We start from the raw sequence: 22938 nt of genomic DNA on the forward strand, positions 1-22938 counted from the left end.
CAAACCCTACACCCCAGAGAGCCCCTTGCTCAGCATTTAACCAGAGAAATCACCAAAAATATGTGCAGCATGATAATCATAAGAGAATATCCATAGTTGTATTACCATAAGAGTAAAAATTAAAAAAAAAACCTAGATGTCCATTGACAGGAGAATGGGTATTTTTTTATTTATAAATCCTATTATTTTATTTTATTTTATTTGTCAGAGAGAACAAGCAAGCACAAGCAGGGGGAAAAGCAGGCAGAGGGAGAAGCAGGCTCCCTGCTGGACAGGGAACCTGATGCGGAACTCAGTTTCAAGCCCCCGAGATCACGACTCGAGCTGAAGGCAGACACATAACCAACTGAGCCACCTAGGCGCCCCAAGAATGGTTTTGGTTTGTTTTTTTTGTTTTTATATATTTTATTTATTTGACAGAGAGAAATCACAACTAAGCAGAGAAGCAGGTAGAGATAGAGGAGGAAGCAGGCTCCCTGCGGAGCAGAGAGCCCGATGTGGGGCTCGATTCCAGGACCCTTGGATCATGGATCATGACCCGAGCCGAAGGCAGAGGCTTTAACCCACTGAGCTACCCAGGCACCCCCAAGAATGGGTTTTTTAAATGCAGTATATTTGGGGTGCCTGGCTGACTCAGTCAGAAGAGGGTGCAAATCTTAATCCAAGAGTTGTGACTTTAAGACCCACGTCGGGTGTAAAGATTACTCAAAAATAAATTCTTAAAGGGCACCTGGGTAGCTCAGTCATTAAGCGTCTTCCTTCAGCTCAGGTCCTGATCCTCGGATCCTGGGATCCGAGGCTCTCCGCTCTGCCTTAAGCCTGCTTCTCCCGCTCCCACTCCCCCTGCTTGTGCTCCCTCTCTCGCTATGTCTATCAAATAAATAAATAAAATATTAAAAAAAAAAAAAAGTAACTCTTCCTCTCTGGTCCCCCAGCCACTTTGTTGCCCTCCCCAAAGGCAACTGCTGTTACCATCCTCCATGTATCCTCCAGGAATAAACTACCCGATTCTACCTGTTCTATAAAGTAACCTGTGTTACTATAAAGTAACCTGTGTTACAGTTACTCTGTAACTGCTCATGGGCAGCCTACCATGTCAATAAACATAGATTCCTAATAGCATTTTAATGGTTGTATTATTTCCCACTGTTTAGATACCTATAATTTATTAAACTAATTGCCTTTGGGTAAACCTGGGTTTTTTCCCAGTGCTTATTCTTATAAACTACGTTATGAGGAACCCCTTTATTTATGCGCCTTTGATGACTTGTATGGTAGGTCTTGAGGATAAATTTCTCCAAGGGGAGTTACTGAGTCAAAGATAATGTGCCTCTTGCAGGATTTTGAGCCATACATCGTGCCCACCAGCGGGGAGGAGGGGATGGCCTTGAAGAGCTTTGGCAGCAGGCTCGGTGCTGCGAGGTTTTCTGTTCCTGAAGCTACTCCAGAGGTCAGTCTCCAGCAAAGCCAGGTTAGCCATGCCTGGGCCGTCCCTGGGGGGCAGCAGGAAATGGGTGGCTTTTCTGGCAGAGGAAAACAACAAGTCTTTATTGAAATGCTATTCACCAAGAAGTTTATTAGCACAAATCTTGGCCTCGCATTTGGGCAACTCCCTGCAGTCTGGCGCGGGACTATGTCTCCTGGGGGAAGATGAGCAGGAGTCCAGGGTGTGCCGTGCTCCCCTTCCATCCGCTCGCCTCTGCAGTCGCTATCACGCGGTGGGTAAGAGCCGGCTAGGAGCCAGACTGCCTGGACTAAAATCCCCACCTCCTGGCTGTGCGACTTTGGGGGAGTTTAGAATCTCTCTGGCTTCAGTTTGCGCTTCTGGGAAATGGGGCCAATAATACCCACCTCATGGGGTTGTTTAGCATTTAAGTGAGTTAGTATACAGTGGTGCCTGCCTGGCTCAGTTGGAAAAGCATGAGTTCAAGTCCAATGTTGGGAGTAGCTTTTACTTAAAAAAAAATTTTTTTTTTAATGTATGAGTATATGTAAAGTGCTCAAAACACTTTGGGCATACTGAAAATGCTCTCTATTAACTATCACAAGTTACTTGCCCTGGTTGAGACCCATAGTTACTGCCCTTGGTGGGGGTGGGAGTGGGGTCCTTAGACTACTGGAGGAAATAGGTAGGTAAAGAGGCATTTATAATTCAGGGTGATGAGTACATTAATGTAGATGCTAAGGAAACGCTCATAGGAGAAAGACTTCAAACCCAAAGATTTCCTGGAAGAAGTGACATTATGGCAAGAACCAAGTCCCCTAAAGGCTAAAGGAGGGGCAAAGTGGTATTGAGACTTGAGAGACCAGTGATTAACTCCTTTTACTGAAATGTGAAGATGGGATTCAGAGGTTTTCGGTCTTGGATTTCAACTGAGCATTTCTTAGCACCTGCCTGGGTCCCAGGTCCTCTGCAGGGAGGGGCGCCTGGCTGGCTCAGTCAGTGGAGCGTGTGACTCGTGATCTCAGGGTTGTAAATTTGAGCCCGATGTTAGGTGTAGAGATTACTTAAAAAAAAAAACAACAACAACTATTGTTATGTAAAATCTTTTAAAAGAGATTTATTTATTTACTTGACAGAGAGCGATGGTGAGAGAGAGAGCAAGAGAGAGAGCACAAACAGAGGGAGGGAGAAGCAGGCTCCCCACTGAGCAGGGAGCCTACAGCAGGGGGAAAAGGGGCCTGGATCCCAGGACTCTGAGATCACAACCTGAGTCCAAGGCAGCCGCTTAGCCAACTGAGCCACCCAGGCGCCCACCAAAAATAAAAAACTTAACAAACAAACAAAACAGAGTGAGCTCGTGATGTTAAGGCAGAGGCTCTTAGTGAGCTTTTGACCTAAAGAGGGAGATGGATATAAAACCCATTACAGGGGCGCCTGGGTGGCTCAGTGGGTTAAAACCCGTTAGAGTTAGACCCTCATGAGCTCTACTGGAGTAAGGAACAAAAAGTCAAGGGAGCAGGTAATTCTGACTCTCCCAGGATAGTATGGAAGGCTGTGCGGAGGAAATGCTTTTAAGAGGGGTGGCGTGAAGAAGGAAGGTAAGAGAACAGCACAGGCAAAGGAGAGGCCACAGGAGAGCCTATGTTCCGGAAGAGTGAGTTGTCCCTTGTGACCTATGGGGCCTGCACCCAGGGAGATGTTATGGGTGGGCAGGAATTACAGCTGGAAGGTCAGCTTAAGTCAGGGTTTTTGGAGGCCTTCACATGACAGCCTAGTTCGACTTCATCTAGTAGGTCATGGGAACGGAACAGAAATGCTTAAGCAAAGAAGGGACATGATGAGATCTATGTTCTGGAAAGGTCACTCTGGCACACATGGGGGGAGGGATAGTTCTTGGGAGGCAGCAACACTCAAAAGCCACTGTAATTGTCTAAGCAAGAAATCTGGTGGGCACAGAGGGGACGGGGAGCGTGTCTGTAGGCAGTCATCTGAAACACTTGAAATTAAAAACCGGAAGTTATTCCCTGGTGGCTCATGAGTCAAGATGGCTAATACCCCTGGAAAAATAAACTTGCTCCTGACCCCAGCCAGCAGGAGCATGAGCAACCTGATCTACTTGTTGATTAGGATTAGGGGAACTTTTCCTCTTTAACTGAGGGTCAAGTGAATTACTAGGGGAAGTAAAAAAAGAGAGCGACAGATATCTAAGGATGGAGTGACTTAGTTTTATCGTTTTTTCCTGAATGGAAACAACACATGAGATCCACATTTAAAACATTTCTCAAGGAGCATAAAGTGCATTCCACCAGAAACAATCGTGACTTCATTTCCATTGAGACGGAGACAGAAGGAGAGTAGAAGGGAAGGGTGGAGAGGGCTGAAGATGTTGGAGGGGGGGTGGACAGACAGACAGACACTGGCCAAAGGCCGCCAACAGCAGAGGGAGCGAGAAATGCCAGGGAAGGGACAATGATGCACTGGGCCCAGAAATGGACTGCAGCATAAGGACCTTGGGATTAGGAAGTCCTGAGTTCAAATCTCTCCTGTTTCACTACCTTTCTTATCCCTATTTTTTAAAAAAAGCTTTTATTTATTTACTTATTTGACAGAGAGAGAGATCACAAGTAGGCAGAGAAGCAGTCAGAGGGAGAGGGAGAAGCAGGCTCCCTGCTGAGCAGAGAACCCGATGCGGGGCTCAATCCCAGGACCCTGAGATCATGACCTGAGCCAAAGGCAGAGGCTTAACCCACTGAGCCACCCAGACACCCCTCTTACCCCCATTTTTTAAAATTTCGTATTTATTTTTAAAGATATTTTATTTTTAAGTAATTTCTGTCCCCAGTGTGGGCTTGAATTCATAACCCCAAGATCAAGAGTCCCATGTTGCACTGACTGAGCCAGTTGGGTGCCCCTCTCTATATTCTCACCTGTCAAATGGGGGTTATAATATCCTTATCGTATGACACAATGAACGTTATTAGATCTGTGTCTTTAAAGATTTTATTTATTTGACAGAGAGAGAGAGAGAAAGAGAGCACAAGCAGGGGGAGGAGCAGGCAGAGGAAGAAGGAGGCTCCCCACTGAGCAAGGAGCCCCATGCGGGACTTGACCCCAGAACCCTGGAATGTAACCTGAGCTGAAGGCAGACATTAACCCACTGAGTCACCCAGGCGCCCGCCCCAGATTTGTATCTTAAAAAGATTAGATTGCTCTGGTCACCTGCTTGGAGAGAGATGAAAAGAAAAAGAAAGTACACTGCAGATTACCTGGCTTTTCCAAGTTTTCTTAAGCTCTTGAGACAAGGGGATTATTATTATTACTCTTATAGCTTTATTTATCATTTCTTTCGAATTTCTCATTGGCTAATTGTGATTCAGCTTTTCAGCTGCTCTACTTTCATAGACTCACTGATTCAGTGGGGTTGGACCACTGACATCTTACTTTCCTGTTCCCTCGTGTTCTCACCACCAGGGCTGCGAGGAAGCACCAGGGCTCAACAGGGTGTCTTGTTCCTCTTCCTTCCGCTGCCTCCCAACTGTCTGGAACCTCGTGAAACGACACAGCTGGGTCCCCGAAGCACTCTCCTCCCCGGCCTGTCCTCAGGCCTCACCCCTCTGCTTTTACTTCTCTCCCCAGGCAGCCGCTCCACAGAGATGGGAACTACGAAGTAAAGCCCTTCAAGGGGGCCACCACTTCTCCTTTATTCCTTCCTCTCTAACCAGTGCCAACTTTCGTCTTCCATCTCGAATGGGAAGCAGGATGATGTGGGAAGCTGGCGCCGACGCCCCTCCCTGCCAGCGTCCCCAGCCCGTGGGCAGCCCAGACCTCTCCCCACAGCCTCATTCCCTAGGACTCCCCCGCACCTGACCATCTGTGTTCACACGTCCCACAAGTCCCTCAAAACCTTCAAAGTACAGGCACGTCCAATACCAGACCTATCATCGCTCTTTGCCAGCCCGTCCCGTCCGTTTTGTTTTCTTCATTTCAGAAAACGGCACCATTATTCAACAGTTGCTCAGGCCAGAAACTTGAACATTTGGTCTGTAACTCCTTTATTTATTTACTTATTATTATTACTATTATTATTACAGTAAAATCTCCCCCCAATGTGGGGCTTGAACTGCCAACCCCAGGACTGGGAGTCACATGCTCTAAAGACGAAGCCAGCCAGGCCCCTTCTAACTCCATCCTTTCACGCACTGATCAACCCACCTCTGATCACTCATGCAATCCTCCTCAAATATCCCTGCATCTACCCACTTCGGTCTACACCCTCGTCCCATGCATCATCACCCCCACTTGGGTGACAGCATCATCTTCTGAGCTGGTAATTTCCCCTTTTCCACAGGTGGCATTTTAAAGTTAAGGAGTTAGTTCACTCGTTTGTTCGTTCATTCATTTATACGTAATTTCTACCCCCAACATGAGGCTGGAACTCAGGACCCCAAGATCAGGAGCTGCATGCTTTTCCTATGGAGACCTAGCCGGCCAGGCGTCCCTCCACGTGTGGCTATTTAGATTTAAATTCAATAATTAAGTAGGGGCGCCTGAGTGGCTCAGGGTCCTGAGATCTAGCCCCACATCTGGCTCCTTGCTGAGCAGGGAGCCAGCTTCCGGGCCACCCCCCCCCCCCCCACCGCCAAGCCTGCCTCTCTGCCTACTTGTGACCTCTCTCTCTGTGTCAAATAAATAAAAAAAAATCTTTAAAAAACTTTTTAAAAATAAATAAATAAATTCATTAAGTAAGTTAAACGGAAGAGAATTCAGTTCCTCAGTCACATTAGCCACATTTTAAATGCCACGCTAGTGGCTACAGTGTTGGTCAGCACAAATATAGAACATTTCTATCATCGCAGAAAATTCTGTTGGATGCCTATTCTACTCTATCCTTGAGTTTCTCTCTGCATGTTTTTAAAAAAAAATCATACAGTCTCATTTTCCTCGTCTTTTTTTTTTACACAAAAAGTAGCACACTTTACACAATGTTCTCCAACTTGCTTTTTCACTGGGCAAGCGGTGCATAACGAGCTTTCTCCTTTGCTTTCCGCTGCAGAATAGCGACCCCACCATGCTGTGAGTGTGGCAGAGTTTATTTAAGCAACCCCCCCACCCCAGACAAAAGGTTGCGAGGGGTTGTTACCAACCTCTTGCTCTTACAGACAGTGGAACAACAACAAGGGTAAGTGGCCTTGCCCATCTGGCATTTTGCACACACGCAAGCGTATGGACGACACATGCTGGAGGGATGGCTCTAGAGCAACAAGCCCTTCATGGCCCTGACTCTGCTGAACACAAGCTGTTCCTCCCGCTCTTCTTCTCCAGCCCTCAAGTGTCAGCTTGGGTGTTGCCTTTTTTTTTTTTCTTTTCTTTAAGATTTTATTTATTTATTTGTTAGGAAGAGAGAGAAAGGGCGCACAAGCAGGGGGAGCAGCAGGCAGAGGGAGAAGCAGATTCCCTGCTGAGCAGGGAGCCCAGTGTGGGACTTGATCCCAGGATCCTGGGATCACACACTGAGCCAACAACAGACATTTAAGTGACTGAGCCACCCAGGTGGCCCATGGGTGTTGCCTCTTCTGGGAAGCCCTCCCTGACTCCACACCAGGTCAGGCTAGGATCAGCCTACATTGTAATTGCCTGGTTCCTTCTGGTCTCTTCCTCAGTTTATAGCTTTATGAAGGAGGCATGGGGTGGGGTTGTCTTGTTTTTCCATATATCCCGGGGGCCTGGCACTCAGCAGAGGCTCTATACATATTTGCTGAATGATGAGGCAGACACCAAGTTTTAGTGGTTGTTCTTTCCAGTACTCCATGGGCTCCCACACCCCATGGAGTTAGAAAGGAGTACCCCTGGAGAGCAGGTGAATCAAAAGGGAAACTGAGGCACAGAGGTGGCAGCCTTTTGATCAGCATCCTTGACTCCAACCTCTTTTTTTTCCCAGCCCACTGTTTAATTAATAATAATTTAAAAAACCTTGGATTAATATTTATTGAGTATCTGCTATTCGGTAAGTGCTGTTCTAAGTGTGTTACATCCATTAACTAATCTGATTGTTGTAGCAACTGTGTGAGGAATGTACTCTCATTACTCCCTTCTTAATGAATAGAGAAATTGATAACTTGTCACGAACGGCAGAGAGTAACGGGAACCCAGGCAGTGGGGCTTCACAGCTCATGCTCACATGCACCCTACCTAGCTGTCTGCTCTTCTCGTAGGCTTCTCCCCTTTCCCAAAGCCCGCTGTGGCTCCTTACTGCCTCAAACACAAAACTTCTCTTGTCATCTCTTCCCCACTCCCATTGCCACCCTGGTCCTTGTTGTTCCCCCCTTACCCTGCCACCCTGGTCCCGCCCTTCTTGGCTTAGCTTATTTTCTACTTCATTGGGTTCCCTCAAGACTGAAGTCAGACTGGGCTCCCTATCCCTTGCTATAATACTGTCTGGGTACCAGTTTTCTTATCTCTACAAAGCTTGGTGGCACGTGAAAGCATGGGACTCTTCTTTCTTTCAGCCCTTATCTGACTCTGATACATCCTTGGAGGCCAGCTCAAAGGGCTTCCTCCTTCAGGAAGACTTCCTGGATTTCTCTAACCCCTAAAGTTCCCTCCTACTATCCCCTGAACTCCAGGCAACTTTTAACACTCAGATTAGAGCATAATTTTTCTCTTACTTTCTGGATGTAAATTGTTACCCCCGTGCAAAATGAATACTCTTTGAAAGAACATAGAAAATGTAGAGCGTGGATTTCTATTATACGGCTTTATTTTTTGAAATACCACCTTCACTGTTTATGGCATGCCTGAGATCTAACTTTACTAATCTTTACTTAATATTGTTTCTTTAAATGGGTTTAGTATTTAAAACTTAAGGAAATGTATTATTTATTTTTTAAATTGTTTTAATTTTTAAAATTTTAGGAGGGGCACCCGGGTGGCTCAGTGGGTTAAGCCTCTGCCTTCAGCTTAGGTCATGGTCTCGGGACCTGGGATCGAGCCCTGCATCAGGCTCTCTGTTCAGTGGGGAGCCTGCTTCCCCCTCCCTCTCTGCCTGCCTTTCTGCCTACTTGTAATCTCTCTCTGTCAAATAAATAAATAAAATTAAAAAAAAAATTTTTAAGGAAATGTATTTTTTTTTTTAAAGATTTTATTTATTTATTTGACAGAGAGATCACAAGTAGATAGAGAGGCAGGCAGAGAGAGAGAGAGGGAAGCAGGCTCTGCTCAGCAGAGAGCCCGATGCGGGACTCGATCCCAAGACCCCGAGATCATGACCTGAGCCGAAGGCAGCGGCTTAACCCACTGAGCCACCCAGGCGCCCAGGAAATGTATTTTAAATTAAAAAAAAAAGAAAAACATTAACAATAGTATAAATGAAAAACCAGTATCATTTGCCACAACTAGAAAGTAAATATCAATAAAATGGTGGAACAATATTGTTTATATTCTAGGCTTTCTCTGGTTAAGAGAGAGCTGTAAGTCTTAAGTCATCAGACTTGCAAAGCACAAAGAGGACTCTCCCTGATGCAAGCAGTTAAAGACTGAAAGATAATTGAAAACACTATACCTCTTTCTGTGTGATTTAGGATCATTTAATACTTTAGTCCCTGTCTCATGTATCACCTAATATCAACCCACCTTGCAGGAAACAATGGCTTGGTCAGAACAGACAGAGCCAGCTTCCTCACTCATCTGTGCCCCTCTCTAGCCTCAGTTTGCTCCTCTGTAAAATGGGCTGATCACGACTGTCCCTGGGACAGCTGTCAGGATTAAATGAGATGTCACACATGTTATTCCTGGATTGTCTCAGCTCTGCTGCTTACCATCTGCCCATGACCATGGGTGACTTGCCCTGCCTCCCTGGACCTCAGTTTCCTCATTTCCAAAAAGTAATGTATAAAACCGGCCTTGGAGAGTTGTGAAGCTCCTTTAGCAAATATTTGCTGAGTACCAACTATGTCCCAACCACTGTTCTGGGGGTTGAGGATGGAGCAGTGAAGAAGAGGGACAAAAATCCTGCTATTGTGGAGCTAAGCTTCAAAGGGTGGGGGGAGGAGGAAAACAAGATAGGACAATAGATAAATTACACAGTACAGGACGGGGATTGGGGGCGGGGAATAATAGATGCTATAGAAAAATAAGGTAGGATGGGTGGGCGGCAGGGTTGCCACTTACAAAGAGGGTGATCCAGGAACAGAATCTCTGATAGGCTGACAGTTGGATGGTGTGTGAAGGAGGTGAGGGAGCCCTCAGATATCTTGGGGGAAACGGCACATCAGGCAGAGGGCACAGCAAATGCAAAGGCCCTGAGGTGGGAGTCAGCCTAGGCGATTTCCCAAGGAGCAGGCGGCTGATGGAGTCACAACAAGAGCCTGAGAGAAGACAAGACCAGCAGGAGGTGAGGTCCCAGGGGCAAAGGGGTTGGATCCTGGGGACATTGTATATCTCTGGTTCTGATTTGGAGTGAAATATGGCATATGGCTTGGTGCATAGTACGTTCCTAAGTCATAGAAGCCCTAATGATAAGAATGCCTGCCTAAGTCATAGGAGCCCTAATGATAACAATGCCTGCCTAAGTCATAGGAGCCCTAATGACAACAATGCCTGGCATCACTTAGCATTGTCACCCCACGGAGCTTTGGCTGTCGTGCTCCAGGGGGACACACGGTGACACACACACCCGCTTTACCCACTGGCCCTGCTTTACTGGAAGGCAGCGGGGACGGAATGGATGGAGCCCAGCCCCAGCATTCCTGCCCCACCCGTGCCCGCCACCCCTGGGGCTGGCGGGGCAGCGGGCACAGGATCGGCTGAGGCAGCCGCGCGTGGGGCGGAACTTGGAGGAGGCCTCAGGACCAGCCGCAGCAGCAACAGCGCCGCCTGCTTTCCAAGTATTCCCTCCTGGCCATCTCTTTCCAGGCCTCCAAGAAAGGGGCTGTCTTAGGAAACCAAGGCTCGGAGAGGTCACGCCCTCAGGTGAGTCACTCCCATTCTGCCACTTCTAGGGGCTGCACTTCTCACCAGGACACTGCCCCCAGTGAACTCTGGGGACCCTTTCCATCCAGGCTCCCCTCCTGAGGGAGAAGATCCTGCAGTTCCTGCCTGCCAGTTCTACAGCTGCCTGCAGGCCTGGACAGGTCCCGGCTGGTGCCTCCTCAGTGGATGAGGATGGAGTGGAGGGGAATCAGGTTTTGCCAGCTCCAGGATAGAAGCCAGGTTGCTGAGACAGGCTTCTCGAAGAACTTCTTGGACTCTGCCTCCAGCCCTGGAGTGGAGGCAGCAGCTCAGGCCTGGGCACCCTGGACCCCCTCCTTGCCTGTCTGACTTCATCTCCCACAGCATTCTTGCTCTTTCTCTGCTCTGACCACAGAGGCCTCCCTGCTGAATCCCACCAAGCACCCTCCTGCCTCAGGGCCTTTGCACTTGTTCTTTTTATTCAAACATACCTGCATACTTGCTCTCTAGTATCCTCCAATCTTTTGGCACATGCCACCTTCTCAGTGAGCCTCCCTGACTACTAGAACTGAGCCCCGCCCCCAGCCTGTCCTTCTTGCACCCTATCCCAACTTGATCTTCCTCTAGAGCTTTACCTTTCACTGTTCCATGTATTTTGTCTTGCTCATGGTCTCTCTCCCATTGAGTGTTAGCAAGATCGCCCTTAGACTGGGCTGGAAGGGCCTCTGCATTGTGCTTTAGAAGGCCCTGCTCTGGCCCTCCCGCCCTTCCAGGAAGCCAAGCTGTGACTGCTAGAACCTGGGTCCTCCTCCCTGTCCTCTAGACCATTCTTTGCCCAAATGGTCCCAGGCCCTCCCCAGGATTGTCCAAAGGATTGCCAGCATAGCCCAGGTATATATTCCTAGGCCCAGGGGATAGAAGGCTGTCCATGAGGATCAGTGGACAAAGCTTGGATGCGTGGTCTGGGGTGTACACACAGGAACCTCACGGTGTGGGTAGAAAAGTGGGTTGACCACTGCTCCTGGGCTGAGGGCTAACTCTGCCTGAGCTGTCACATTCTGGACCAGTACTCCAGAGGTCTTAAGATCCAGATTAAAACCTGGCTTTCCAGATGGCTATGAAAATATCCTTGTTCCAGTGGGAAGATATAATATCTTTTATTTAAGAGTTTAGTTGACTCATATGGTATGGGGGCTCTACACACAATTTTGCCCAGAGCCCCCATACATTAGGGCTGGGATTTCGAATATTTTCTGCATTTCTATATCTCCAGCACCTAGACCAGTGCCTGGCACTGAACACATGCTTGGCAAATAGTTGTTAAGTGAATGAACAAAAAAGCCCCGGGCTGATGCCCCCACATACTCCTGGGGGCCCCAGAAGTGGTTGGACATGCTGTGGCTTTTCTGTGCTGGAGGCTCAGAGTCTCAGGGTCAGGTGGGGTCAACTCTGCCTTGTGTGGGGGCCCCTATGCCACCCATGAAGACCCTCTCCCACCGCCTGCCTGCCCCACACCCCGTTATAGCTGCAATCTCTGAGCAGAGAGACCCATGCAGAGCTCAATCCCAGGACCCTGGAATCATGACCTGAGCCAAGGGCAGACGCTTCACTGAGTGAGCCACCCAGGCATCCCTATTCTTTCTTTCTTTTTTAAGACTTTATTTTTAAGAAATCTCTACGCCCATGGTAGGCATGGATCTTACAGCCCAAGATCAAGTCTCAGGCTCCACCGACTAAGCCAGCTAGGCGCCCCCGGGATTTTTATTCCTAATAGTAAAAAGAGCTCATACTTGGGAATCAAGGAGATCTGGACCCCAAAACTGTCTCTATCACTTCCTGTCTAGGTATGGCCTTTACTCTCCTTACCCTCAATTTCCTTTTATAAAGGGAAGCATGAAAACACTCTCCCAGGGCTGCTGGTGGGAGAATATAGGTAACGGGCCAGACACGGCCCAATATTGACTGCTGCCGCCGCCACGGCCGCCACCGCCTCCATTATCAGCACCAAAACGTCCAAGGCAGTTGCTGGCACACCGCAGACTCTTGTGCAAGGTGCGGCTCTGCGCTCAGACTCCCTTCCTGCAGACCTTGCCCTCAATGTCCATGCTGGAAGGCGTGAGGCCAACCTGAGGTTCGGGTGAAGAGTGCCCTCTGCTGGGCGCTTGGGGGAAGGGCTTGAGGGGAAACCACTGCCGCTCTCACCCCTGAAGTGGCTTTGTGCAGACAGGAAATGTCTCCCTCGGGGTGGGACGTGCAGTTTCCACTCAGTGGAGATAAAGGAGCAGTAACTGGCCCTGTCAGTCTGTCAGCAATCACCACAGTAGAGATAACGCTTCGGCGGCCTTGCGTTTAGTCCTCCATTTTAAAGATGAGAAGAGCGAGGCACAGAGATGTTAAGAGATTTGTCTAAGGCGTCATACACTGGCAGTGCTGGAATTTGAACTTGCGCCCTGAACCATGCTTCTTTAGTGGAAAGTGGAAAGTAGTTCTACATTTAGCCAAAAAGGAGTTGACTCTCTGTTTTGGAAGTGGACATACACGGTGTGGGCTGAAAAAGGGGCTTTCCATACTGACTGCCCCCACCCATCAAGCTAAGCTCAGGGCCTCCTACTGACTGGACATCCCTCAGCATTTCCTTTCTCAGATCTTCTTGCAGCATCGCTGTGTGGACCGGGGTCAAGGAAAGTCTGTGCTGAGCACAAGAGGCAATGAAGAGGCTGCAGCTACCTGCCTACCTTCCAAGGATGGGTCATTTCCCTCAAGCTGCCTCAAGGGCCTGGACAAAGCTCACCTGGGAAGATCGGTCCTATCTGCAGCCCATCTGCTCAGGTTAGCAAGGGAAAATGCACGAAGGGAGGCCTGGGCTCTGCCCATTTCAGCCCTGCTGGACGGATCTTGGGGAGTGCCTCCTTTTGGAAACTCTTCTCTTCTCCTATCTGAAAAATGACAGGGGTGGATTGGGGGCAGTTTTCAAACTGCTCTGCATTTGGGGGTTAAGGAGAAACACTAGGAAGATGAGGCCAAAGAGGCAAGTCTCTCAGCCACCTGACGCCTTCTTCCAACAAGTTCATTTAAAAATTTATTTTTGGGGCGCCTGGGTGGCTCAGTGGGTTAAGCCGCTGCCTTCGGCTCGGGTCATGAAACTCAGGGTTTTGGGATCGAGTCCCGCATTGGGCTTTCTGCTCAGTGGGGAGCCTGCTTCCCTCTCTCTCTCTCTCTGCCTCTCTGACTACTTGTGATCTCTGTCAAATAAATAATTTTTTTAAAAAAATTTATTTTTTTAGTAATCTCTACACCCAACATGAGGCATGAACTCAAGACCCCAAGATCAAGAGTTGCAGGCTCCACCGACTAAGTCAGGCACCCTTACAATTTTCTTTCTTTTTTTTTTTTTTTTAAAGATTTTATTTCTTTATTTGACAGACAGATCACAAGTAGGCAGAGAGGCAGGCAGAGAGAGAGAGGAGGAAGCAGGCTTCCTGCTGAGCAGAGAGCCCGATGTGGGGCTTGATCCCAGGACCCTGGAATCATGACCTGAGCCGAAGGCAGAGGCTTTAACCCACTGAGCCACCCAGGCGCCCCATACAATTTTATTTTTCTTTATTGAACTAGGGATCTGTGACTTTGGATTTGAAGCCTGGGGTGGACATCCCTTAACAGAGTGAGCCTGAGGGGATCCTTTCAACAGCAAGCTTCCTGGACTGACCCCTCCACTTGGAAGTGGGCAGCCTTGATCCCAAACAGGGCCACGGGGACCCCTCTCACCCATCCCTAGTCACTGGAGGACTGGCTCTGAAGCATTTGCAGGGCTGGGTGCTCCAGAGTTTATTTCAACATTGTTAAGGAAAAAGACTAGAATCATTAACATCCATGTGTGGTGGTGAGCTTCAATAAATGCTAACCCATTTTATAACCCATCTTATGTCGCAGACATTAAGGCAGCCTCCTCGGCCCTGTTATGAAAGGTATAATGCAAAATGTATGTGAAACATGGGAGGGAGACGTTGGAAGGATGCATACCAAATTGTTGCACCACAAAATAGGAAGGATCAACATTCCAGGTATGTCAAGTCAAACATCCAGGCGGTCGCCACTGGTATGGCCAGTGAGACTGATAATTTATGGCTGCTAAACTCTGAGTGGTTAGCACTGGTGACTTAACATATTTTGACTTATTACCGGCCCAAGTTTGTTTTTCTTTCCAAATCTCTCAGAGTTCCATTGCCAGGGGAATCTAGATCCATGAACAATGCCCAGGCTTGGCTAGAAAAGGCCACTTTTCCTCCTCAACACCCTCCAAAACTCCCAGGGGAGAAAGGCCAGCCTGCACAGTGGCTGTTTGGTTTATTAGTCTCTGCGGAAGATAGAGTTGCAGGCCTTATTCAGGCTTTTCAGAGAGGAGTTTAAGATAAGGGGCAGCAGGTGTTTGCTGGCAGAGACACCTAATCCTCTCACCTTATCTGCCAAGAGCAGCAGGGTCCTGGTGGAGGGAGATCCGACCCCTGCAGCCAGAGGCCGCAGCTGGAGGGAGAGGCAGGAGGAGGCCCAGACCTGCAGGCTAAGGTGCTGCAGACCAGGGACGGGTGGGAAGGTTTCTCACCCAGCTGAATCCCCCTTTGATTTCCCATGCAGGGCCTAGGTTTCAGGACACCCTCCGTCTCCTCCTCCAAAGCCTTGGTCCCAAACTTGACTGTGCATCAGAATTTCCTGGAAGGCCTGTTAAGTCACATTTCGGGGCTCACCTGCAGCATCTCGGATTTTGGCCGCTCGTGCTGCTGCTGCCCATCCAGGAACTGCATTTGGAGTGCCATTGCTTTGGTCACTGTTGTGGGACGAAAACTTTTATTTCAAGTTCAGCCATCCCTTTGGCTTCCTTCCACATGCTTTTCTCTTGGTTCATTGCACATAAGTTAAACTTCGCTTTAACAAAGGCTCTTGTGGAATTGTTCTTTCCCCGCTGTCTCTTCATCCCCCGTTCCTGCATCCCTGTATTCTTACGGAAAGTTCCAATTTCATGGACATCCTGGGTGAGTTCTCTAATTTTCTGTCTGGCTTGATTTTGATGATGATCAGGTATCATTTAAAAAAAATACAATGAAGCCATTCTTTAAGGGAGGAAAATCCCCTCTGAGGATGATTGTGAGGATTTGTTTAAAGGAAATAATTGAAGTTATTTGGCCCTAAAGTCTATTAAATAAATGGTAGCTGTTACCAGTGAACACAAATAGCACTTACAGTGGGCCAGATAGGAAGTCATTTAATCTCCATAAAAACTCCCCATAGGATACATGAAAAATGTGAGGCAAATTGAGGTTAAATGGGACTTGCTAGAAGTAGCCGACTTGGACCCCTCCCTGCCTTTCACTGCAGAGCCCCACCCCACAGAAGAGGAACTCTGGCCAAACTGCAATACCAGAGAGCAGCCACACTGTTGCAGACAAGAGTCGCCCGTAGCTTTGGTGGGGCTCAGCCCAGGGGTAAAGGGGTTAATGGTTCTCCCACACACGAGAGCAGCTCAGAATTTGTAGAGAGGGGTGTCTGGCCAATTCAGTCAGAAGAGCTTGTGATTCTTGATCTCAGGGTTGTGAGTTCAAGCCCTACATTGGGTGGAGATTAGTTAAAAAAAAAAAGAGAGGAGGGTAGATTTACCCTCATTAGGCTACATGGGCATGTATACAAATCCTGAGGGGGTACCTGGGTGGCTCAGTGGGTTAAGTCTCTGCCTTCAGCTCAGGTCATGATCTCAGGGTCCTGGGATCAAGCCCCATATCGGGCTCTTTGCTCAGCAGGAAGCCTGCTTCCCCCTCTCCCTCTGCCTGCCTCTCTGCCTACTTGTGATCTCTCTCATTCTAATCTCTGTCAAGTAAATAAATAAATAAGGCCAGCAGGGTTAAAAAATGCTCCCTCCCCTTGATAATTCTAAAAACCACTGCATTGGGCACTGAAGTAAGTGAACGTTGTGGTATGTGACTCACAGGGCAATAAAATTCTAATAAAAAGAAGTTCACTCCCCTAGGCACCTCTGGGAAAAATTCCTTTAATAAAAAAGTTGTAGTACATTTACACGATTGTCATCACCCTTTATCTACAGCACTCAACAGGGAAAATAAAAAACAAAGGACAACATAGTCGCGCTCAGTATAAAAACACAGGAATTCATTCCAATAGATCTTGTTGCTTGGAGAGGAGAGAGGAGTGCGCGGGGGCACAGGAGCCGAGCAGCTCAGGCTGGGGCGTCTGGAGCAATCCGAGGGACTGCCAAGAACCCGCCTTTAACTTTTTGAGGACAGCATTAAAAAAAAAAAAAAAAATCCAGGTTGCAATAACAGGACTCATTCTAAGGAGAAGGGTCCATTCCAGAGAGAACATCTTCACTGGGGGGGTTGGGGGCATGGGGGATGGTCAGAGTCGGTCCGGACACTTATGGCAGGTGACAGACTCCCAGAAATTTGGCTTCGGAGGCAACCCTGGCCTAGTCTAGAAGTTTCCAGAGGTGAAATCAAACTGCCCAAATCCCTCCATTCTGAAAGGCTTAGAAACCAGCCCTTCGTGTCAGACGTGAGGGCCTCTCTCCTCCAAGTTTGCTAAGGCCACTTCTTGACAGGCTCCCAAGTCCTTGGATGAGGGGAGGACCGAAGTTCCTTTGGAGAAGCCGCTGCGGCCCAACCTTGAGTCCCTGGTCCTGCAGGCAGGCGGCCTAGTCGTCCTGGCTGCCGCCGTACATGTCCGCCAGCTTTTTGAAGCGGCTGCCCCACTCGTTCAGGTAGTCATAGTCTTGGTCCTGGTCAGAGGCTGAGGAGGTGAGGGAGCTCAGGGAGGCGGCGTCAGAGCCGCTGCCCTCGTAGTCAAACACCAACAGGGAGTCGTAGGGCGGGGCCGTGGGGTCTGTGTTGGCCGCCTTCAGGTTCTGTGGCGACAAGAGCAGGCGGTTAGGAGCGGCGCTGGGCCAGCCAGCAGCTGCAGGGCTCCGGCGAGTGGAGCCCACCCTGCTGAGTCTGCGTCTCATCCGTGAGGACATCTCTTCCCTTCAGGAAGGTTTTGGGAGGTGAAATGAAGTAATGCACATAAATGCTGAGCCCTGAGCCCAGCATATGCCCAGTGCACAGTGGGACAGGCCAGCGGTCAAGGGCAGAGACTCTGAAATCACACAGCTTGGGTCAGAACTCGGGCTTCACACCCTAGTTTTGTGACCTTGGGAAAACCCCTTGACCTCCAGGTGCTGTTTTGTCTTGTCCCTAAACTAGGAGACTTCATACGGTTTTAGAGGAATAAAAAGTACATGTTAAATATATGTAAAGTGCTTATTAGAATAGTACTTGGCACACAGTCGAACATTATCTCCTCATTTGTAAAATGAGGAAACAAGAGGATTCCCTTCCTGCAGCTGGTGTGGGGACTGAAGGACACCGTATTTGCAAACTATCTAAATGTCTGTCCAGAGACGTTCTGGAAACAGTCTTCATATGATTGGAGGGAAAAGTTCCAGGTATTTAGCTCCATGGTACTTTCTCAAACCATCTGCTCTGAGCAGCCTTCCCCGGATGCTTTTGTTTCTGCAGCACACTCAGATACACTCCTGCTGAAGAACAGAGTCCAGCCACCAGGCTACTTCTAGAAGGCAGGAGGCCAGCAGAAAGGTTCAAGGCAGGGTGAGGTATCTTGACTGCTCACCAAGCCCTCTGCCACTGCTGTTTCCTCACACTCCCTAAGATCCATCCATCTATGGTGCCTGGGCAGCTCAGTCGTTAAGTGTCTGCCTTCAACTCAGGTCATGATCCCAAGGTCCTGGGATCCAGTCCCGCATCAGGCTCCCCGTTCAGTGGGGAGTCTGCCTCTCCCTCCCTCACTGGTCTCTCCCAGCTCATGCTTGCTCTCTAGCTCTATCTCAAATAAATAAATAAAATCTTTAAAAAAAAATTATCTTTTTTCCCCCTCTACCCACCTATCTTTTCCTCCCTGCCTCCTAGACTTCCTTCCTTCCTCATATTACGAACCTCCACTTATGGGGCACCCGCCTAGCTTGGTCGGCAGAGCATGCAACTCATGATCTTGAGGTCTGTGTTCAAGGCCCACATCAGGTGTAGAGCTTATTTAAGGGGGGAAAAAAAAAGAGGGGGGGTGCTTGGGTGGCTCAGTGGGTTAAAGCCTCTGCCTTCGGCTCAGGTCATGATCCTGGGGTCCTGGGATCGAGTCCCACATCAGGCTCTCAGCTCATCAGGAAGCCTGCTTCCCCCTCTGTCTGCCTGCCTCTCTGCCTACTTGTGGTCTCTGTCTGTCAAATAAATAAATAAAATCCTAAAAAAAAAAGAGAGAGAGAGAAAACCCTCCGTTTACTGCTAATGAGGTACCAGCCTATGAAGACACCTATAATCTATCTCCTATGTATCTAGTTCAGTGGTTCTCACAACCCTGACTGTATATTCAATTTTAAGCTGGGGAAGCTTTAAAACAAAATCAGAGCCTAAAAACCAAATGAATCCCTGCATTCCAGGCATCGCTGTTTCTCAAAATCCTTCAGATAAATCAAACGTGTGACACTCAGCTGTTACCAACAATAACTATCATTACCTTGTAAATGCACTTGTCAAGTCAGTAGTTCCTAGACTTAAATTACTTGGGAATTTTTTTTTTTTTAAAGATTTTATTTATTTATTTGAGAGAAAGAGAACGAGCGAGAGCAAGTGAGCATGGGGTGGGGAATAGAGGGAGAGGGAATTTTATTTTATTTTATTTTATTTTTTTAAAGATTTTATTTATTTATTTGACAGAGAGAGATCACAAGTAGATAGAGAGGCAGGCAGAGAGAGAGAGAGGGAAGCAGGCTCCCCGCTGAGCAGAGAGCCCGATGTGGGACTCGATCCCAGGACCCTGAGATCACGACCTGAGCCGAAGGCAGCGGCTTAACCCACTGAGCCACCCAGGCGCCCGGGAGAGGGAATTTTAAAAAAATTCTGAAGCCTCGGGGCGCCTGAGTGGCTCAGTTGGTTATGCATCTGCCTTCAGCTCTGGTCATGATCCCAGGGTCCTGGGTTCAAGCCCTGCATCAGGCTCCTGCCTAGCAGAGAGCCTGCTTCTAGGAAGCCTGCATCTCCCTCTCCCTCTGCTGCTCCCCCTGCTTGTGCTCTCATCAAATAAACAAATAAAATCAATTAAAAAAAATTCTGAAGCTTAGGTCACATCCAGATCAACTGTATCAATCTCTGCAAGGAGTTAGAGATATCAGTAGTTTTTTTTTTTTTTTTAAGAGTTTATTTATTTGACGGACAGGGATCACAAGTAGGCAGAGAGGCAGGCAGAGAGAGAGGGAGGGAAGCAGGCTCCCGCTGAGCAGAGAGCCCAATGCGGGGCTCAATTCCAGGACCCTGAGATCATGAACTGAGCCGAAGGCAGATGCTTAACCCACTGAGCCACCCAGGCACCCCGAGACATCAGGAGTTTTTGAAGTTCCCCAGGAGAATCCAATATTTGGGAACCACTGTTCCAGGTGCTCGTGTATCCAATCTTTAAAGCAACCTATAAATAGGGGAGCTTGGGTGGCTCAGCTGATTAACCACCTGACTTTGTTTTGTCTTTTTTTTTTTTTTTAGGAGTTTATTTATTTGACAGACAGGGATCACAAGTAGGCAGAGAGGCAGGCAGAGAGAGAAGAGGAAGCAGGCTCCCCATTGAGCAGAGAGCCTGATGAGGGATTCGATCCCAGGACCCTGGGATCATGACCTGAGCTGAAGGCAGAGGCTTTAACCCACTGAGCCACCCAGGCGCCCCAAACGTGATTTTTGATCTCCTGGTTGAGTTCAAGCCCCACACTGCACAGAGATTACTTTTTAAAAAACTGTTCAAGACATATTTCTAAAAAAAAAAAAAAAAAGAAAGAAAGAAAAGAAAATTAGGAAGCTTTTGAATATATTACTATTCAAAATAAATTTTTTTTATTAAAAAAATTTTTTTTTATTTGACAGACAGAGATCACAAGTAGGCAGAGAGGCAGGCAGAGAGAGAAGAAGGGAAACAGGTTCCCTGCTAAGCAGAGAGCCTGATGCGGGGCTCAATCCCAGGACCCTGAGATCATGACCTGAGCTGAAGGCAGAGGCTTAACCCACTGAGCCACCCAGGCGCCCCAAGCACCTGACTTTGAGTCAGGTCATGATCTCAGGGTCCTGGGAAAAGGCCACTTCGGGCTCCGCGCTCAGCAAGGAGCCTGCTTCTCCTTCTGCCTCTACCCCTCCCTACTCGTGCGCACTCTCTCAGATTAAGAAAAAGAAAGAAAAGAAACAAAAAGGAAAGAAAAAAAGTAAAGAAAAGAAAACGCCACCTATAACAGAGGGCCCCAACTCTGCTCCACAGTGGGATCATCTGGGACATTTAAACATTCAAACCTAGGTAGTCTGGCTGCACCGTTTTCTAATAACTCTTTTATTTGTTGAAAAAATGAATAAATCATTCCTAACCTATTGTTAGTCACTCTGCAACTTAGAATTTCATGAAGGAGAAAACTGAAGCCCAGAAGTTACTCAAATATGCCAGAGGTCCCACAGCTGGTTGATGATGGAGGTAAGATTTGAACGCAGAGCCAAGACCCCAAGCCCATGCTCTTTCTCCCATGCTGCTGATGCTTGAATAACGGGCTGCCCTCCGTTGGCCCCCAGGCCTCACCTCGATGATGAAGTTCCCGATCTCATCTGGGTTGGCTGGACGTGGACGGTACATGGGTGTGGGAATGAAGGTTGGCGCCACATCGTTGCGGAGAACCACCTCAGGACGGGCCTCCAGACCCCGGTGCAGTTGGGTGATGTCATAGTCCTTCATGGAAGTGAAGGAGAGTGTGGGATTGAGAAGGCAGCCCCCCACCATTTATGATGCAGCCCACTCCCCTGCCGCATGGGTGTCCTGGTTCATGGGTAGGACTTAGAAGACAATCTTTGTCAGACATTTCTGGAAGCCCTTGTTTCCATAGCTCTTCCTCCCAAATTAAGCATAGGCTCGAGGCCGCTTTGACTAGGATCAAAAGCAACCGCAGCTATGGACCAGACACCCTCTCAGAAGAGGAGAGCTGGTGGTCAGTCCTGCATGAAGACTGATGTGTTCAGCCAGAGTCTGGTCAATGCAGCTAATGTGGTTTAGTTGGTTGGAACAATGACCCCTGCCAGTGGCCCTGGAGGCATCCAACTCCCCCACCTACACCCCTCAGCGCCTCACCTGGTCCTCCTCACCACCTCCCTCTTCACCATAGTAGAAGACATTGTCACGGGTGTCATCTTCTGGGAGCAGAAGGGGTTCCTTCACCTTTCTCTTCTTCCTCACCAACAAGAGGAGCACCAGCAGGAGGACTGGAAGAGTTAGGGAGGGTAAATATTTCCCCCCACAATCACATAGCTGGCCAATACCCTGAACCCTCAGAGCCCCAGCTAATTTTAGATCCCTCTCCTTGGTAACCAGTGTTTTAAATACTTTCAATAGCTCCCTTGCACCTAGGAAAACCCCTAACTCCTTATCCAAGTGTACAGGAGCGCCCCCCTGTGTCCGTACATATACACCTGTGACCGGGTCTAACACTCCGGCCTCCTTGGAGTGCCTCAAACGCACCCAGCACCTTCGGCTTCGGGGGCTTCACCTGGGCGCTCCTCCCCTGGAGCACTCGGCACATGCGCAGCGCTCGCCCTCCAGGCCTCAGCCTAGTACCACTCCCTCTTGGCAGCAATGGGACCTCGTCCCCCACCCCCCAAACAGTCTGTATCATTTACTGTCAGTCTGCCCTTATCGGTGATACTGGTCCTCAAGGGACTCTCCCACCAGATGTTATTTTTCCAATAGGACTCTTTCCCAGTCCCCAGCTGACCCCTAAATTAGGCACAGACGTTAGGGCAAGTCTGATGTAGTGCCATAACTGGTACACAGGTGCAAACACTATGTTGGTGTTTCAAGAGGAAGACTGGCTTTTAGGCGTATGGTTGGAAGGGCCAGCAGGCTACTGGGACATGGGGGTATGGGCCAGCAAATGCCCAGCTGTTCTCCCTAACGCCAGGACTGCCTCCAGTTAATCCCATGTGTAGAGGGTCCCCAGGAACCTCTCTGTAGCTGTTAAGTTGACAGGACACGGCCACTGTTTACGTTTATCACTTTGGCCTGTTGACAGAACTGATGTCTATCTCTGGCCCAACACAACAGACCTAGTCTTCTTGGGGAGTCTATGGGTTCTCGGGATGCACACCCGATGTGGTCTATACCGTGTTCTTTCCCTCCTCCTTTCCTTCCCACCGTCTGAGGAAAGGCAGGAGGTGAACTGGACTTTTCACCTGTGCCAAAACTTATGTATCTATCTGCCTACCGACATCTCCATTTGCACTGTCTGGCAATTCTCTCCCCGTGATCTTTTCCAACTGGTTAATGGAAACTCTAGTCTCTGCTTGTTTGGGTCTTAGAGACATGGATGGTTCTTTTCCTCATACCACATATGAATCTGAACAGATTCTGCCTTAAAATAGGACCATCTCTCATCATCTCACCCCAGATTACAGCAATAGCTCCTAAATGCTCTTCCTGTCTCTACC

At 48.6% G+C, this 22938-nt stretch overlaps 1 protein-coding gene across 1 annotated transcript in view; it reads right to left on the reverse strand.

The window, feature by feature from the left end:
* Nucleotides 1–16288: 16288 nt before the first annotated feature.
* The window catches only part of CDH3 (cadherin 3), a 47430-nt gene continuing 40780 nt past the window's right edge, over nt 16289–22938 (reverse strand). The window contains exons 14-16 of the mRNA XM_045989385.1: nt 21587–21717; nt 21044–21190; nt 16289–17297 (exon numbers count right to left, since the gene is read on the reverse strand). Of these exons, the coding sequence (XP_045845341.1) occupies nt 17088–17297; nt 21044–21190; nt 21587–21717 (488 nt within the window). The 3' untranslated portion in view covers nt 16289–17087. The remainder of the gene's footprint in view (nt 17298–21043; nt 21191–21586; nt 21718–22938) is intronic.

Source organism: Meles meles, chromosome 19 (assembly GCF_922984935.1).
Source record: "Meles meles chromosome 19, mMelMel3.1 paternal haplotype, whole genome shotgun sequence".
NCBI classification, from domain to species: domain Eukaryota; kingdom Metazoa; phylum Chordata; class Mammalia; order Carnivora; family Mustelidae; genus Meles; species Meles meles.